This window comes from Phaethon lepturus, unplaced genomic scaffold (assembly GCF_000687285.1).
Source record: "Phaethon lepturus isolate BGI_N335 unplaced genomic scaffold, ASM68728v1 scaffold8519, whole genome shotgun sequence".
NCBI lineage: Eukaryota > Metazoa > Chordata > Aves > Phaethontiformes > Phaethontidae > Phaethon > Phaethon lepturus.
Window position 1 is genome coordinate 3,372 of NW_010561210.1, and position 18,861 is coordinate 22,232.

The 18,861-nt window shown below is 37.2% G+C and overlaps 1 protein-coding gene across 1 annotated transcript; it reads left to right on the forward strand.

The window, feature by feature from the left end:
* Nucleotides 1–248: 248 nt before the first annotated feature.
* AMACR (alpha-methylacyl-CoA racemase) lies at nt 249–17,677 on the forward strand (the record flags this gene model as incomplete). The annotated part of the gene is made up of 4 exons (XM_010293925.1): nt 249–392; nt 2,992–3,152; nt 7,666–7,852; nt 17,132–17,677. Coding segments are annotated over 4 exons (902 nt in total), but the record flags the coding sequence as incomplete, so codon positions are not given.
* Between the last annotated feature and the right edge of the window lie 1,184 nt (nt 17,678–18,861).

The following is an 18,861-nucleotide window of genomic DNA, read 5'->3' on the forward strand; positions in this document are numbered from 1 at the left end:
GGAAAAAAAGCTGAAAAAAAAAGAAAGGACCCTAAAGCTTGATTTGTTTTGTATTCAAAATGTATGCAGTATGTTGGTAATTTATGACATTCTGGCTGTTCGCATTGTTACATGGATACTGAATTAGAATGTATTACTTCACAAATTGCAGTTCAGTTCAGTTTTGTGTAATACAACTTTGAGCCATGTGTATTTTGAGTGATTTAAAATAAATGTGAATTAGGATTCCATGCCTTTGTCTTTTTAAGGTGTCATGGAAAAACTTGGGCTTGGTCCAGAGGTCCTTCTACAGGAGAATCCCAGACTCATCTATGCTAGACTTACTGGATTTGGCCAGACAGGAAACTATGCCAAGTCTGCAGGTCATGACATCAATTATTTGGCTTTATCAGGTAGGCTGTAAAATTTCCTGTCAAATAAGTGGATTTTTTCCCCTTATATCCAGACTCAAGAATTTATTGAAAGGTTATTTGCAGATAGCTCCAATTACCTGACGTGCAGTCTGATGAATCAGCTGAGCAGAACTGAAGCGTCTCTGTCAGTGAAAGGAGGGTTTGCTTCTCTTTCCATGTGCTTCTCTCTGCTCCAGGCAGCTCTGGCGTTTGCTTAAGCCCTCTGTAAGCATCCTCACAAGTCAAAAACTGGCCAGGAGAAATGATGTTTTTCTGCCAGGTTATTGAGGTGAAGCAGTTCATTAAGGAATCCAACAAACATAAAAAGTCACCACAAGAAAGGAGGAAACATGGGCTGTATGGGCAGTTCATTTTGGCAGCAGCAGTGAGCTGTTAGGCTGGATCAGCATTGTCTTCCCAGGCTGCAGAGTATTTTCCTTTCTTTGTGCTATTTTACCTGAATCAAGCTTTTGTCTTTGAAAAGAGGACTGAAGTTTTTATGCATTTTTGTTTTTCTTCAGGGCCTCTTTCCTAGAAAATCTGTGTGCTCGTCATCCCAAGAGGACTGCAGATTATTTTACGTGTTTGTGAGCCGCTTTTTTTGTGTAAAGAAAAACTAGGCAGCCTAAACCATTTGAGCTCTTGTGCTTTTCTGCTGTAAATATCTCCCATTGATATCAACCAAAAGGAAAGTAGCCTTAGAATAAAGTGGCAATGCTATCTTTCCTTAAGGTGTTGTAGACAATATGCTGTTTTTAAGTGTCATGTTTCCACAAGCATGCAGTAACAAAAAATAACAAGATTACCCAACTCTGGTGGTAGCAGTCACTGTGTCATGCATGGCCCTACCTAGTGCTGTTCACACTGCTGCTGTCTCTGCTGCTTCTCTGAGTCTGTGAGGGAGGAGAGAAAGTGCCCCAGAATTTCTTGGCTTCCCACTGGGTAAAGCATTTATTTTAGCCACAGCAAAGTGCCAGAGCAGAGAAAGGCACTGCAGAAGTGGTCATCTGGTGTCACCTACTATGGGAAGTCATTGAGTTGTGCAATTAATTTTTTCTTCAGGGATGGGTTCAGTCTTCTCTCATTATGTAAGATTGTCAGAGAATAAAAAAAGAGTAAAGAAAGGATACCTCGTTTGAAACACTTTTGATTTCATGCCCAGATGATTTCAAAGTATTATATTTTTATTTGTTATTAGCATAGCAAAAGAGTCAGTACAGGAACACTATAGTCCATCGCTGCCTTAGATTGTTGTACTACCTTCTGTTTACAAAAAGAAGGGGTTTTTTCTCTGGACTTTAATCAGTAGTATTTTGGTTAGTGCTATCTTCCCTAAATTAAATCATTTTGCTTGAAATTTCACCAGTCAGGTTTTTCTGCCTATTTAAAGGAAATAGGACAAGACATTTGTGAGGCATCATTCCTCAAAAATGAGATCTCATATCCTGAGTGTTTTCCTGATGAGCTTTGGTTTTCTTTAACTAAAAAATGGCTTGCATTAGAAACTCCAGACATAACTTAGTACGTTAATCTGCTGGTGCCTGTGACAACTTTTAGCCTGTTAGAAGTGAGGTTTTAGTCAGCAACAGAGCTTTATGCTTGCACTAAAGGCTTTGGAACTTACTTATAATATGTGCTCTGTTGCTTGCACTTAGGAATTGCGTTGGACTATTGGCTAACTAAACAGTGCATCAGAATCATGCAGTTCTCAGGAAATTTTGACCATGTATGCTGCAAGTCTCAGACCTTAGGCTACAGGCATAAGAGAGATACGACCATACTGCAAAGTTTCTTGCTTGCCCAAAGGGAATTGCTATGAGAGAACTACAAAGAGTAAGGTGACAGTAAAGAGCTTGTTCAGCATGGCAGAGAAATGCTAACAGATTCAAAGCACTGTCTGAAGTAACCTGGCTTAGCCTTTGCTCTCTGCCCTTTCATTTCTGCATAATTTGTGGCATAAACATAGGATCCCTGTGTCTATGTTGCATGCAATCAGAGGTAACCTTTTTGTGTTATTCACCCATTCCTCTTATATGCAACCTTTTTTTTCCAAAGGTAGTTGAAGAGGGAGGATAGGACTGAAGTGCAGTTGTCGGTGTGAGATCCTTTGTTATGATTCTTAGTTCATGGGTTACGTGCACAGAATACTGTACATCTGCATTTTTACTTTAAAAGATTCAAAGAAGAATTTACCGAAGTTGCTTTGAGACATGTTCATAATGGCTGTTGAATTGTTATGGAGGAGGTTCTATGCATGTACAAAGTACTAATAGAATTATTGCACACAAGGGTTTTTTCGATAGAATTTTGTCCCTATATAGCCAAAGTATCAATGACTTATCTGTGACACTTCTATTGATCTCTTTAATTAAATGCATCTTCACTAATATGATTTCATATATTCTATTATTTTGTGAATTAAACAGTGACGATTTGCTAAGACACAGCCAAGTAGAGACAGAAGACGTGGTAGAAGTTTGCTTTATCCTTTGTTTACTTGCATAGATTGAAAAGAATGAAACTTTAATTGTAGAAATGTAGAAATGAATGTTTATAATTAATTTTATATTTACGTTTGCTTTGTTTGTTCTACTGTCAGGTGTGCTGTCAAAGCTGGGTAGAAAAGATGAAAACCCTTACGCACCTGTAAATCTTCTGGCTGATTTTGCTGGTGGAGGTGTCATGTGCGCACTGGGCATTGTTACAGCCCTTTATGAACGTACCAAATCTGGAAAAGGGCAGATCATTGATGCAAGTATGGTAAGTTTGATCTCAAGGAAGGTGGGATTTCTTAGGTTTGCTTGTTTGGGTTTTTTCCTACTCTTAAGACTACTCTTCCTCCTTAAAAGGGAGGAAATTGGAGCTGTTCATAAGGTTTAAAATTGAGAACTTGGGAAAGGAAAAGTAAATAATCTCATAAAATGGCTATTCTTTTATGTGCAAGCAGTTTTCACCTATCACTGTTGCCATAACATCCTTACGACATGGGACACACCCTGCGGCTTTCTGCCTATGCCATTCCCTATCTTTCCTTTTGCCAGTCTGCCTTCTTCACAAAATATTAGCTGTATATTTTTGATGAGTAAGTTTGGTGTATGGACATGGGGTGTTTAATAAACAATTAACACCATGCATAACAGCAAAAATTATGATCACAATAAAATTAAGAATTACATTAGCTTTATCCAAGACGCATCTGCTTATGAATTTGTGACAGGTCATGTCTTATTAGAAGCACTGTTCCCTCAAATAATTACACTGCCATGGATTATTGCCAAGAAGTCAATTTCAAACACAAAGTGTTTGAAATTTTGTGTTAATGTGCCATAAAAAAAATGAAAGGCTAAATTAGCTTAATAATGAATACTATGGATTTTTTCACTGCAAGGCCACCCACTTGCACACAGAGGAAAAATACATATTTACATTTATCCTTGAAACCTGTATTATCTGCAGGTGTTTTTTCTCTCTCTGTCTCTCTCTTTTTCTGTTTTTCTTTTTAAAGAGTGTTGCAATTAAAATTTGACCTCCCTTTGAGGTGTAAAGGCTATGATTTGGACTTAAATATACATTGAAAAAAAAATATTAATTGAAAAAATTCCTTTGCTGAAGAGGTCTTGAAAACAGAGGAATAGCAAGATTATGAATGTTAGCCATCTTGACTTAGGTAAATTTTTGACAAATTCATATGACATTCTCAGAGGCAGGTCACACCATTATGATCTCGATGAAAATTCTGTGGGATCGGTCTAAAACTGGTCTAATGTTTTTACCCCAACAATAGTTATTAGTAGTTGATTGTCAAAATTAAAAACTTATCAAGTGGAGTTCTACAAATGTCTGTGATTTTTTTAGAGTGTTTTCTCCAATAAGCTGTATGATGGATGAGCGATTGTGTTTAGGAAATTTACAGATGATATGTGTGTGGGAAGAACTACAAGTATGTTGGACACTGGGATTAGAATTGAAAATGACCTTTTCAAATTGGAGAAATGACCTGAAAAAAGTTGGCTGAAATTCATGTAGACCACTGCTCTGTAGTTCTCTCAGGCAGAAACTATTAGCTGCACAAATGCAGAACAATTGGCTAAAGTACAATCCTGAGGGTTTGTAGTAGTCACAAGCTGAACATGAGTCAACAATGTCATGCTGTTGTAAAACACACACATACTGTATTAGGATGTATAAACAGGAAATAGAGCCAGAAAAGTTTCTGAAGTAATTCTTCTAATCTATTCAACATTTATAAGGCCTCCAGAAAATACTGTTTCTGATGCTTTTCTTTCAAAAAAAGACCAATTTGAGGAAGTCTGAGAAACACAACAAAAATTATGTAAGTCTGAAAACATGACCTACAAAGGAAGGTTGAAGGAATTTGTGTATTTGTGAAGCAAAAACTGTGGAGAATTGTGACAAATCTTCAAGTATTAAAAAAGATATTTCTTGTAGTTTGGAGTATTACCTTATCTTCATTATCAGGACTTTAAGTCATTAAAAGAATTTGTTAAGGGAAGAATCAATGTAAGTCTGCTAATGTCTTAATGAGATCTCTGGCTCAGGGGGAATGGAATGTGTTGTGGGTTCTTGTGGGTCATTTTTAAGCCCTCAAAATTCCTCTCTTTCAGTTTTTTCTTGTCTCATTATAATTGTGGAATTTACAGTTCCCTGCTGATGTTCCTGGTATCCTGTGAAATGGATGGAATATTGTCCAGTATCACTGGATGTTCTCTCCCTGGCATTTTGTTATGTTCCTTTCACTTCAGCAGACTTTCAGTGAGACAGTTGATGAAAAACATACATGCATCATCAACAGAAAAGACAGCTAAATAGACTGGGTTGATGAGCCTGGTTTTATATCTAAGTTTGTTTCATGGGTCCTGCTTTTCAGCTGTCTACCACAGAAGAATTAAATGCCTGGTCTGAATTGATTCATGTTAGTTGTTGTCTCTTCTCTTTGACGCTGTAGGGATCATCAGTATCTTACAGTGAGCCTGATAGCTCCCATGTGCTGAGTAGGATGTCTGTGTGGACAGTGCGAGGTGATGTGGTAGGCACAATTGCACATCTGCACTCTTGCACCACACTGGAATAGAGGCATGTGAGTCAGGGCCAGACTTCAGGTTCACTCCAAATTCAGACACACAGTCTTCTGCTGATGGTAGGCATCTGACCAGCCATGACTCACTCTTTGTGAAAAGACAGCCACAGGAGAGAATGGTGGTAATTATCACTTGCATAACAGTCTCATGGCAAGAGCATTTAGCTGTCCAACAGAAGACCGGGGTTCCAGGTTTTTCTCAGCCTTGCGGTATTCAAAACCAAAACCCTCACTCCTAGAGGCATTAATCAGTCACGAGGATAAAGATTAGACTGCTTTGGATTCATTCTCAGTTTTGTTTGAACTGTTTCACTCTGCAGAAGAAACAGAAGACTTGCAGTCCAGACAGGTCACCCAGCGGAGTGGTGCCTCTGGATTCTTGTCCTTGCTTCAGAGACTGATGATGCTTTTAGCAGGAGGGAGCCATTAAGTGAAACACGTAACTGTTACCATTGTGCAATAAGGCTTAAGTGGAGTCTCCCCATGTTGTCCTTTTCATGTTGTAAAAGAAAGTGACCACATTAATGTGTATGTGGTGTTACTTGAGCATGCCTGTGGAGGTTTGGTGCAGATGTTAGACACCCTTTTACTTGTCTCTGAATTGCAGTGGGCCTCAGGCAGAAGCTAGCTCTCCACTTGCCCAGCCAGGAATATTTCTAAAGTTCCTATACCAGTCCAAAACAAATGTGCTATTTTATTTTAAGCGTCTCCAGGGTAAGTAGCACTGTACGTAGGTATTGTAAGTAGTTCTGTCAGCAGCAAAATCTAATTTGCAATTAGAGCTTATTCTGATATTCTCCCCATCTATTCTTATCCTTACTTCCAATGTTTTTTCTGTATTGTTTTTTAATATGAGCAGTGCCAGATCAGATGATTAGTAAAGCAAACACTATTTTGATATCCTTGCAATCATTTTGCAAACATGTAGGTGAACATATACAGTATTTTCTTATATGAAAGTACTTTAATTGACTTTAACGTATGACAAGTAGGGCAGAAGTATTCCTGTCCTTGTGGCAGGTACTTGAGAAAGAGGCCAAGTAATACACATTAAATGAAGAAGCCTTCATAACTGCATACTTCAAAGATTTGCATATTTTAAGTTCTTGCTTAGATCTTTCCACATGAAAATGCAGTAGCTTTTTATTTTGGTACAATCGCTGTGCTTTTCTCTATAGACAATATTAGGTTAATTTTACACAGCTGAAAATGCATGAATCAAAGTGATACTCAAAATTATACAGCTCAGGTTTTTCCTCTGTTCCACTGGAATGTTTCTGGCCATGTACTGCTACTGCCTCATCTTCTCTTACAGTTTTTCTAATGCAGTTGGAAGAAAATGGATTCTGCTGGTGAGCAAAACTGTAGCATATGATTTTGCTTGGAAAGACTGGCACAAGCTTGATAATTATTGAAAGGCTGAACAAACTGAGTTTTCATCTGGTTGTACTCCACATAGCCAAAATTTTAAGGAACAAGTTGGAACAGGATCAATCATGTTTTCTAATGCTGTATTCATCAGGCACTTGCCTGTTTAGAGATTACCTTGATATTTCTATGCACCTGCCAGTGGTGAGAATGGGAGAATAATTTTTGTTTTAACTTAGTGACGGAGATGAGCTTCCTAGTTCCCATGGTATAAAAGAGCTTTAACTTTTGATTTCCTTCCAGTTTTTTTCTAAAAATAGCAGTCGTCTTATAATTAGTAAATTCAAAGAAGTTAATGTTGAGAAAAAAATTTAATACTTACAGGACTGGTATAGGTATCTTGATTTCCAGTTTTAGAAGGATTGATGGCTCTCAGATACTTAATGTTCTATAGAGCCAAGAAGCTTGTCCCATCACCTAAAATTACTTATATTCTCTCTGTGAACTCCTAAAGATTATAAACTTGCTAAATGAGGAAATTTTGTGTGTTGACAGTGTGTTATCCATCTGAAGCTGCATTATTACATTTGTGCTCTTTTTTATTCTCTAATTCTAGATGATTTCACATATGCAATATACACAGTAATTGAAAATTTTAAGAAATTAAACTGCTAGAGATTTTGTCATTAAAAACCTTAACAAAGGACAGAACTGGTACTAGTTTTTTGCTGTTTTGTTTTTTGTATGACTAAGGTAACATGCCAACTAATTTACTGAAGCTATTACTTTTTCTTTTAAATTTTCAAGGTAGAAGGAGTAGCATACCTAAGTTCTTTCCTGTGGAAATCACAAAATTTGGGACTTTGGAACAGACCTCGAGGTGAGAACCTCCTAGATAGTGGTGCACCTTTTTATGAAACCTACAAGACCTCCGATGGAAAATTCATGGCTGTTGGTGCCATTGAACCACAATTCTATGAGCAGTTAATAAAGGGTAAGTAGCTTGGAGAAGTTGTTTCACATCAGCAAAGCATGATTGAATTAATTCTTTAATACCTGATTCTGATTTGATTATGTTGTTTTATTTGTAAAAGCCAAACACTTCTTGAACCTAATTGGGTAGTAGTGTAGCAATTTAGCTGACTTTCTTCTTCTAGCTATTGATTTCTTTCTTTTTCACCCCTTCTTCACCTTACACTCAGAAACGACACTTGAATTACAGGTTTTGTTCTGGACTTGTGGTAATGGTAGTGGATGGAGGTAATGGTAATGATGTGGATGGAGCACTAAACTATTTTTGGAAACCACTTTTTTCAAGGGATGGTGAATATACTTTAAAAAGGAGACATAATTTTTTGGTATTACAAATAAAATTTCAGTCCATTTCAGTTATTTGTGCAACAATTTTTTAAAAAAGAAAGTATTTTAATTGTTTCAGAAGTGAATGTTCATTGGAAGTAGTTAACAATATTTCTTAATAGAACGTAATTTGTCTAGAAGCAAAGTCAGCTTTATAAGTAAATTTCCACCACACAATTTGAGTGCCTGCAGAGTCCAGCTATGAATATAATTTTTAGATTTGACTGAATACTCTTTAAATATGACTATAAAATATGATTTAGAATGAGTCATGCAAAATAATTGGGTGAAGTTAAAACAAATTTGCAGGTGCTTTTTTATCTTTGAACTGTTCTGTGTGCTTCAAGCTTTTGGTCAGATGTGGTCTTAGCTTCTTTCTGGTTATTTACTTTTAAAATAACTTCTTCTGTTGTGCTCCTTTGGTAGGTTGCTATGCTTTCCATACAGAATTTATGAAAATATAAAAAATTCACAAAAGAATTTGATATTTATTCTCTTTCCATTATTCTGAATATGAAGGATATAAAAAGTTCTCAATCCAATTTTAGTTTTGCTTAATAAGTAGAAGGAATACCAACAAAGGATATATTGAAAGCAGATGTACTCAGTGTTACATGAACCAATTTTGTATGTGCATGACTTACATGTGGTAAATCTTTGCTGACTGAGGGTGGCAGTGGAATAGCTCCTTATTCTTTCTCAGTCTCTCCCCACTGACTATCCCTTCAACTGTTTTGGATGAGATAGAGTTAATTTTCTTCATAGTAGCTTGTATGGGACTATGTTTTGGATTTGTGCGGAAAAGAATGTTGGTAACAAGGGATGTTTTAGTTATTGCTGCGCAGTCATAGAATCACAGAATCGTTAAGGTTGGAAAAGACCTCTAAGATCATCAAGTCCAACCACCAACCCAACACCACCATGCGCACTAACCCATGTCCTGAAGTGCCACGTCCACATGTTTTTTGAATACTTCCAGTGATGGTAACTCCACTTACTCCAGTAAAGAAATTTTTCCTAATAACCAATCTAAACCTCCCCTGGCGCAACTTGAGGCCATTTCCTCTCGTTCTATTGCTAGTTAGTTGGGAGACGAGACCAGCACCCACCTCACCACAACCCCCTTTCAGGTAGTTGTAGAGAGCGATAAGGTCTCCCCTCAGCCTCCTCTTCTCCAGACTGAACAACCCCAGTTCCCTCAGCTGCTTCTCATAAGACTTGTGCTCCAGACCCCCCACCAGCTTTGTTGCCCTTCTCTGGACACACTCCAGCACTTCAATGTCCTTCTTGGAGCGAGAGGTCCAAAAGTGCACACAGTATTCGAGGTGCAGCCTCACCAGTGCTGAGGGGCACAGTCCTTACACAGCATCAAGGACTTTTCTGCTCCTCACACCACCCCTCCAGCGAGAAGGCTGGGGGTGCACAAGCAGTTGGGAGCGGGCACAGCTGGGACAGCTGACCCCAACTGGCCAAAGGGATGTTCCATACCATATGGCGTTGTGTTCAGCAATAAAACCGGGAGAGAGGTTGGCGGGGGGGCACTGCTCAAGGACTGGCTGGGCATCAGTCAGTTCATGGTGAGCAATTGTTTTCATTTGTACCACTTAACCTTTCTTGGGTTTTCTTTTCCTCTCGCTTCGTTAGTATTTTTTCCCCTCTTTTCCTTACAGTGTTTTTTAATTATTATAATTTGTTTCTAGTTATTAAATTGTTTTTATCTCAACCAATGAGCTTCTTTACCCCTCCAATTCTCCCCTTTCTCCACTGGCAGGAAGTGAGTGAGTGGCTGTGTCGTTCTTAGTTGCTGGCTGGGGTTAACGTGACAGTTCCTGTCACGGGCAATTACTGCCAGGTCAGCCCGAATCAGCTGTGTCGTGCTAGCAAGAGTGTAGTCAGTGCCAGGGCCTGCTCTTCCAAGAGTTTTTGAAATTCAGGAGCATGTTAAGATGAAATGAAGGTATAGGCTTGTAAGGCGGGGTATGTCTTTGGTGAGCAGGTACACTTTGGCTTTGTTCTCTTGCAACCTGTGGTGCTCCCAGAGTTCTCGTACATCTGTGGCTGTAAATGGCTGCTTCTCTGCATAGCTTAGAAAGAGCTGTGCAGTTGTGTAGAATATCCAAATTGGTACATGCTAATGCATGATGTGCTGCCGCTGGATCAGATGTCAAATTTGGAAGAGCTATGTTCTTGGCTGAAGAAGCTGGTACTTTGTCCCTCATTGTCCTGAGAATTACTTGTTTGCAAACTCTGGTTCTAACCCACTTGATCTTGAAAAAAAGAGTGTGGCTGATTATTCCACAATTTGCAGTTATTTGAAATGTTATTCTCATTCAATCCTTTAAGGGTTTTTTTGCTTGCAAGAAATGGAGTTGGAGAACAAAAATAAATATAGAACTGTATCAAGGTAAAATGTAAGCCCTTGCTCTGGAGGTTAGGGAATTTGGAATTGCAATACATGTCTTCAGGGAGAATGTCTGTATTAAATACAAAGGAAAAAAAGAAAAGAATAAAGCTGCGTACGCAAATAGCCATATGTTTGGCTTAAAGTGATCAAACGCTGGCCTGCAGTATTCATGACTGTAGTTTATTCCTCTCTAGAGATTAAGTTGAATAGCACTTACTTTTAACTTACAGGAGTGGGATGGAATCTATATTTGTTCAAAAAGAAAACAAATTCTGTAATGGAGTCTCATCTTTTTTGTCACTCTTCTCAGTGAACCTTTGCTGGACACTCCAGCCTTCTTGTATTGATCATTGCTACAGGGCAAGATTCAGGCTCTTCTCTCTCAACTAGCCAGCCACCTTATCTAGAAAGCAGCCCCTGGTGAATGAATCCATTGGTCAGGCAATATAACATGATCACTGACTGGTCTCTGTCTTATTTAGATAACTCTTTACTGAGGAAAATGCTAAAATTCTCGGTTTTCCTCTTAGTTGTTTCTCAGAAATCTAGAGCATAAAATTGCAGCAGCAACTATGAATTCATCTGCTTATATTGGGGCATCCACATTGGACAACTTTATTTTCATGTTTCAAAGTACTCCTTATGCTTAACAGTGCACAGAAATGACTTTATTTCAACTGCTGAAGTTTCAAAAGTGTAAGTAGACAACAACTGCAATCACAGCTGTTCCTGTGTTTCAGTCTGTTTTGGTCAAATTTTAAAAATCCAACATATAGACTGCAGTCTTCTAAGGAAATATTGCATTTTGCCTTTAATTGTAACTTAATCACAATCTTTACTTGTTTACAGTCAATAATTTTTCTTTGTTTATTTTAGAAAAGTGTGTTGTTTAAAGTATCAGACTGAACTCAGGATTTTTTCACAATATTGCATTTAAAATAAGTGGTCTTTCTTCATTGTATTTTAGGTACATGTTATGAATTGTTCAGATTTTCACATAGGAAATCTTTATCCCCTTCAGTTGTTATGGTTGCAAGATTTCTGTAGCAGTAGTGTTCTGAATTAGAACAGCAGATCCTTCTTGTGGCTTAGGGATTTTTTCCTTTCTGGGATATCTATTGCAGAAATTCAATTCAGAATTTAAACTCTTGAATGTTATAGGGAAGAAAAAGCTGCTTGTGAGGATTGTATTGCTCTTTCACAAACTCAAGGAGCTTTGACTTAGACTGAGTCGTCTGTTCCAGGCATTAATTCCCTCCTTTGTAGTAGTTTTAAAATGGTATGTTCCAGTTAAAATTTCCGTAATTTTATTTCATAGTTTTTTCCCAATAATTCTGGTCAGTTCTGCTGGTGAAGAAGTTGGTGCTGTTCCAGATAAAATATATTCAAAAGCCATTTTATGTGTCTCTGTCCATGTTCAGAGAGTAGGTTACTTTTGCCACTCGTATGTAATGAGAACACAAGGATATGGGTGTTGTAGATGTAAGAGCTGGAGAATTAAAGATTGCAGAATTGAGATAGGAACATGATTTCTGAACCATTTGTCACTTCTCACAGAATTCTGGTTATGCAAAGTGAAACTAATTTCCTTTTGATTTTGGTTCACTTCAGTGTTTCCCTGCAGAATTAGGAATCCAGTGCTGGACCTGAGTGCAGTTAATGACATGGTGAGGAAAGTTCTTAGTTAGTTTCCCTCTGCAGACGCCCTTAAGTTTAAGAAAATACAGCATTTTAGTTTGAGAAGATTGTTGGCTTTGTAGATTGTGCTCGGCAGGGAAAATTAAATTTCTGTGTACCACAAATTTATGATTTTTTTTAAAAAAAAAGCTTATATGAGAAACTGAAACTGTATAAAATAGATACGGTAAATAATTGCTGTAGTAGCTGTAGTATTAGGATACAAAGCCCTAATCCTGGGCTCACTATAAGACTATTTGCAGTTAACAAACATGCTGTAATCCTTTTGCTTATATTAATTTTATTGCTACAAAAGTTAGCCAATAAATAATGAAAATACCATTGCATCTTATGAAAAATCTGATGTAAGAAACATGTGCTACTAATGTTAAATCTCAATGTTTTGGCAGAAAGAGACAGAATGTCTTCCAACACCATCTAAATTACTTCTGCAGGTTTCTCTTGATTTTTAGTAATATGTGCTTAGTATTGCTGTAGCCAGGCTACAAGAGGCATGCAGAACACAGTAGATTTTGTATATCAGGTGAGAGTAAAGGTTTGATTCTTTGTTATCATGTGGTGTAAACTGGCTCACATAGGGTGAACTTAATGTCAACTTACATTGATCTGAAAAGCACTAACAGTCACTAAAGTTCTCAACGTGTATTTGATAGTACTCCTTTCGTACTACTTTGATACTCCTGCATAGTGTGACTTCTACTTAAAAAGAAGGAAAAAAAATTAGGAAATACTTGGAAAAACATAATTTGCATCATTATAAAGGATTTCCATAGGGCTCTCCATTTTATGATTGTAAAGTATTGTGTACTGTATTAAAAATCTGCTAATGTACTGAATTCAATACAGTGTTGTTACTAAGACATGCAAAGTGGACAAACAGTTTCCTCATTACATTTTAGACTCTCTCAGTTACACATAATGTTATGTTTCATTTTAATTTACTTATCATCATAACCCTTAAACATTGTACAAATACTGTAGAGAGCCAGGTTCTTGCTGGACCAAAACATTTGCAATTGTGGTAAATAAATACGTAAACTTGGACTACAGCTATGGATGAATTTGCAGCAATCCTCTCATAGTACTCTGGGCCTGATCAACCTTTTGCTAAACTGTTGCTTTCTAAAAAATTATTTAATTTCAGATACTTCGAGCTGAGAAAAAACTTCACATAGCTACTTTAATAAAAATTCACTACTGTCTTGGAATATTCTGAAGTTCAGTTCCCTCTCAGAGTGAGAATGAATTCTATTTAGAGAGAGAGTGCACAATGGCATACACCTTATGTCTGTGGTTTGGGCCAAAATTAAGGATTTCCATACTAGATGCTTCTGTTCATAGAATCATAGAATGGTTTGGGTTGGCAGGGTCCTTAAAGATCATCTAGTTCCAACCCCCGGCCATATGCCAGGACACCTTCCACTAGACCAGGTTCCTCAAAGCCTCATCCAGCCTGGCTTTGAACACTTCTAGGGATGGGGCATTCACAACTTCTTTAGGCAACCTGTTCCAGTGTCTCACCACCCTCAGTCATGTTGTGGCAACATAATTTCAAAATTACCATGCTATGAGCATCTAATTTTGAAAAGAGAATCAAGTTAAAACAAAAAAATTATGAACCAAGCTCTGCTAAGGATCCTAAATAATCTTTGATAATAGTATAGACTTGATCTTAAAGGTCTTTTCCAATCTGAACGATTCTGTGATTCCATGAAATACTGTAGGAAACTATTTATTTCCAACATACCAAAGCAGCTTCGCTGATTTATGTAATGGATTTTACTGTTTTCTCTCTCTTGAAATAGGCACCTAATTTTACTCCACTTTGTCTAAGAAGTTCTGTAGAAATAGAGATTTCAACTTGTTGCACTAATAAATGACATGCAAATATATGTCAATAAAGCTATAGCATTTAAAGAAGACTTAAAGCTATATGATTATAAGATTTAATCTTTCATTTTTCAAAAATCGTTATTTCAGAGCTGTAATAGGGTAGGTTACTCGGCTTTTCTAAACAAAAATCCCTGGATGAAAATTTGAACAAAAAGCCTTGGAAACAAGTTGTGATTGCTTTACCAGATATTCTGTGTAAAAGATACTTTGCTTATGATTATGTTGGGTGAAATCTGTCATCCTGTGGTATCCCAAACAATTCTGTGCTGTGTAATTGTTTCCTTGTTGACTAAGTTGCTCCTGCTGCGATTCTGTTCGTCTGCACCACAAATGGTTAGCACAAGCTGGAAAATTAGAAGCTGTACTGCTTAAATGCTGTTGGTTCATGCTATTTAAAGTTGAAGTCTTCAGTGGTCAACGGAAAATGAGCATGTAATATTAAATTCCAGGTTCTGCATATTGTTCTATTTTGCTAGAGCATGTACAGTTGGGTTCAGCCAACTTTCCATCTGGCACGATCTTCAAATATAATTGTGTAATGGGAGAATGGTAGAGCTCTGTTTATGTTGGACAGGCTACTAGAACTCAAACTAATTAATGAGGAAATAAATACTTATGAAACAGTGTTTCCAGTTGACAAGATTTCATGCATTGAGACAGAATCTCAGATAGTGTGTTGTTACTTAGTTCCTACCACTACCACTACTTGCGGAAGGTGAACTTGCCTCACCTCCTAGTTCTTAAGTAAATGTAAAGCGCTGTTTATCTTTAGTGTTATACTCTGAAGATTAATAACCAAATTAATTTTGAAAGCATTGTTAGCGTCTGTTTAATTATGGATGCTCAACCAGTGTAAGCAATTTTCAGCTGATTTTTCTTTTAGGATTATATGAATGGTTTTGAAGACTAGATTGTAGGTTTAGTGATTTAAGGTGCACGTGACTTGGAACTCAATAAGGACTGATGTTTACCTTGTAGTGATACTTATTCTGATATCTGTAGAAATCTCTAATAAGATGTGAAAATGCTTATGCTGTCTTTGACTGTGTTGATTTTTTACTAAACATGAACAGCTGCAAGTCTGTATTTCCGAGTCTGGAGACTGGCAATTTCTCTGTGTTTTCCTTTGCAGAACCAAAGTAAGATTTCAAAGCATGTATTCATTTTCAAAGCTACTGTTTAAGAATCTTGTGGTGATCAACAGTGAAATTAAGTCTTAAATATTAGGATAACTTGGGGGAGCCTATGAGCCCCCAGAAGTGCATGTAGTAGAGATTATAAGCAGAAAGAAAGAACTTAAAAAAGAGTGGGAGAATGGACATTATCTTCCCTTCTTCTACCCTGTATGTTTCAGTAATTATATGTCTGCCCCTCTCAGTGATAAGGAAGCTGTAGAAATAGAAGATACATGAAGTTTTTTCTGCCTATCTACAGCTAAAGATTAGAGTTCTGTGTAAATTCTACCTGCAAACAGGCATCTAGTAGCCAAGCCTGTTAACAGTTGCAAGTCAGATCATCAATCTCCTACCAGATATCGAAAGATATAAGAAAAAATGCTCAAAATTAAATGTTTGCAAAACTCCACACTTTCTCTGTCTTTTACACAGAGCTGTTGCTTTCTAAGCAGCTCCCTTTTTTTGTTGTTTTTGAAGCACTATGATAATAGTTGTACTCTAGCCTTTCTAATTTCTCAAATTAACTTCTTTCTTATCCCTGCTTTTTCTGAGTTTTTCCTGCTATGTTCATGCTCCTGAATTTCAAGATGTGACCAGACAGCCTTCAATATACCACTTCTGATTTCTATTTGATACCATAGACTTTGTTTGTACTTCTGTTTGTACGGTCTCCATTTTGAAAGTATGGTTTAATTGCTTTTCTCTTTCTTCTTTCCTACCTCCTTTTTGAGATAAACCCTACAAAAAGTTATAACAATTCTTGGATTTCCTTGAAGTAGGAGGATGGAAGGGTAGGGAGTGCAAAGAGCAGAATCTGTGAGAACAGAAACAGAAGTGGGAAATGGGCTGCACAGGAGAGATATAAACTCCCCAATGAGAGGGAAGGTAGTGCTTAGTTAAGGGAAGGACCTAGGACTTGTCTAGTTCAGGAAATTTTCACACAAAGCCTGTGTGTCCATCTTCTGCCCTTGCGTCTCAGAAAGGATGTCGCATATTGCATACCTGGGTGGTCCATGCAACTGATCTTCTGGGAAGCAGAATTCTTAAGCAGTTGGTGAGGGTAAGGGCTATGGGTTTCACTTTTCCAAAAGAGCAGCATTGGAGAGTTGGAGCCTGGGATGTGTGCTGAAGAGAGGAGAGCAGCATTTGGACTGAGGGAGTCGAGAAGCAGGTCCATTAGCCTGCAGGTACCTGTAGCCGAGCTACCTCATGCACATCAAGCCTGGGAATATCCAGGCACACCATGTTCTCATCTCTGACATAGAAGTAACCTGATCATGTTGGACACTCTAGCCTGCTGAATGTCCAGCTCTGGCAGATGTACTATGAGATAAGTATATTGCTGTAGTTCAATACCTGTTTAGCAGACCTTTCTGTTGCTACTGCCAGGTAGAAAATACAATACCTGTTACAGAAAATGTTCTCAGGACAAAATTTTATCTCTGGGTAGCTTCTGCTGTTATGAAGTGTTTATAGAAATGAGTGTTTATTATAGGTACTTAGTTAAAAGGCTGTAGCTGATGCGGTTTAGTCTAACTGCAAGAAACAAAAAATTTTATTCTTCTGCTCCCTCCCCCTCAATCATAGATATCCTAACAAGTTTTGAAGCGACGTTTAGTTGGTATGCTCTGCTGTGTTGGACTGCCTGCAAAACATTAGCTTCTTGAGGAACATACTTAGTTGTGGGCAGCATTTTAATTTTTCTAAGCTATACTATAGTTAAGCTTTGTTTTTCTCCTTTCAGGTCTTGGGCTAGATTCCGATAAACTTCCCAATCAGTTGAGTTTCTCCGACTGGCCTGAAATGAAGAAAAAATTTGCATCCATATTTGCACAGAAGACACAAGCTGAGTGGTGCAGCATATTTGATGGTACTGATGCCTGTGTGACCCCTGTTTTATCCTTTGATGATGTTGCCTCACATCAGCATAACAAACAAAGAAGTTCTTTTATCAAAAATGATCAGGAAGAGATAAGTCCGAGACCTGCTCCTCTTCTATCAAGGACCCCTGCTGTTCCATCATTTAAAAGAGATCCTTTTATAGGAGAACACACAGAAGAGATACTTCTAGAATATGGATTTACTAAGCAAGAGATTACTAAACTTTATTCTGATAAAATAATAGAATTCAGTAAACCAACAGCTAATTTATAATCTCTGACTATGCAGATCAGACACATTTCAGGCTGATACAATATGTTTTTATGCATTAAATTGAATTACATGATAAATAAATGTTTGCATAATATAGCTTTTAAATATTTTTTAATTATTGACTTTTAAATGTTATTGAAAACAGTGGCAGTTCTGTACTTGTGTACACAGATGGTCTGCAGTCTAGAGTGATATCAAAATTGTGTCCTGAAGATCTACAGTTTGCTTAGTAAGCAGCTATAAATCCTCAAAATGTTTCTTTAAATATCATATCCTGTGAAATGTTTGTTTCTTTTAATTCTTAGTTACACCATTGCTTTGTAATACAAGTTGTAATTACATGAAGGCAATACTTTTCATAAAGTATAGTTATATTCTTCCTAAACAAGTGATTGTGTTGTTTACTCATAGATTAGAAGGGATTTTTTTTCTCTATCCTATCAGATTAATTCATTTGCTGTATCGTGCCAAAGCATTGATTGAAATAATGCTGTTTTCTTATGTGCTGCTGTAGAGTTATTATCATAGAGTAATTCTATTTTGTAGCCTGATGACATTTTCCTAATGCAGTCTCCTGATTATATTACATTTGGAATTTCAGTTTGCCTAGAAAATCACTTCAGAACAAAATTTGTTACTTTAAAATAGCTGCCAAGTATTAACGCTTTCCTCTCTTTTTGGAAAAATGGTAAGCAACTTAATTGCACAGGTTTTAAACAATGGTTATTCCATGGTGGCTTTAAATTCCTTCAAAATTAAACTGTCATTTGAAACAGTCTCCGAGGCGCAAAAAAAAAAAAAAAAAAAGCTTTTAACAAGAATTAGTTGTATGGCCTTAATACAGTTTTCTTTAGTCTGAGATGTCAGGAATTATGATATGAGGGGTTGGAGTTTTTTAAAGTTTTGTCAAAGTGTTCACCTTGCTGAAGATTAGTTTGTTGCTTACAAATACTTCCAAAATAGAGATATACTTTACCTCCTTTTACTTGTGTCATGCCAAAATGTCAGCATTATTACTATTAAAAAACCTTTTACATTCTACTACATGAACACCTGCCTGGAAGCAAGAATTACCTAGTAGGTCCAGACAAATTAGATAAACAATCAGCAAAAGCACATTAAATTCCCAGCTGTCAATCACTCTGATGTGAATTACTGAATATTATACACCTTTACAGTAAGATTTGGTGATTTGCTTAGTCCCAGATGCATCTGACCATGCTGGAGAACAATAAATGTTGCCAAATGTAATCCCAAGTGCACCTATGTTTTGACCCCAAAATCACTGAAGTCAATTTAAAAACTCACGTTAACTTCAGG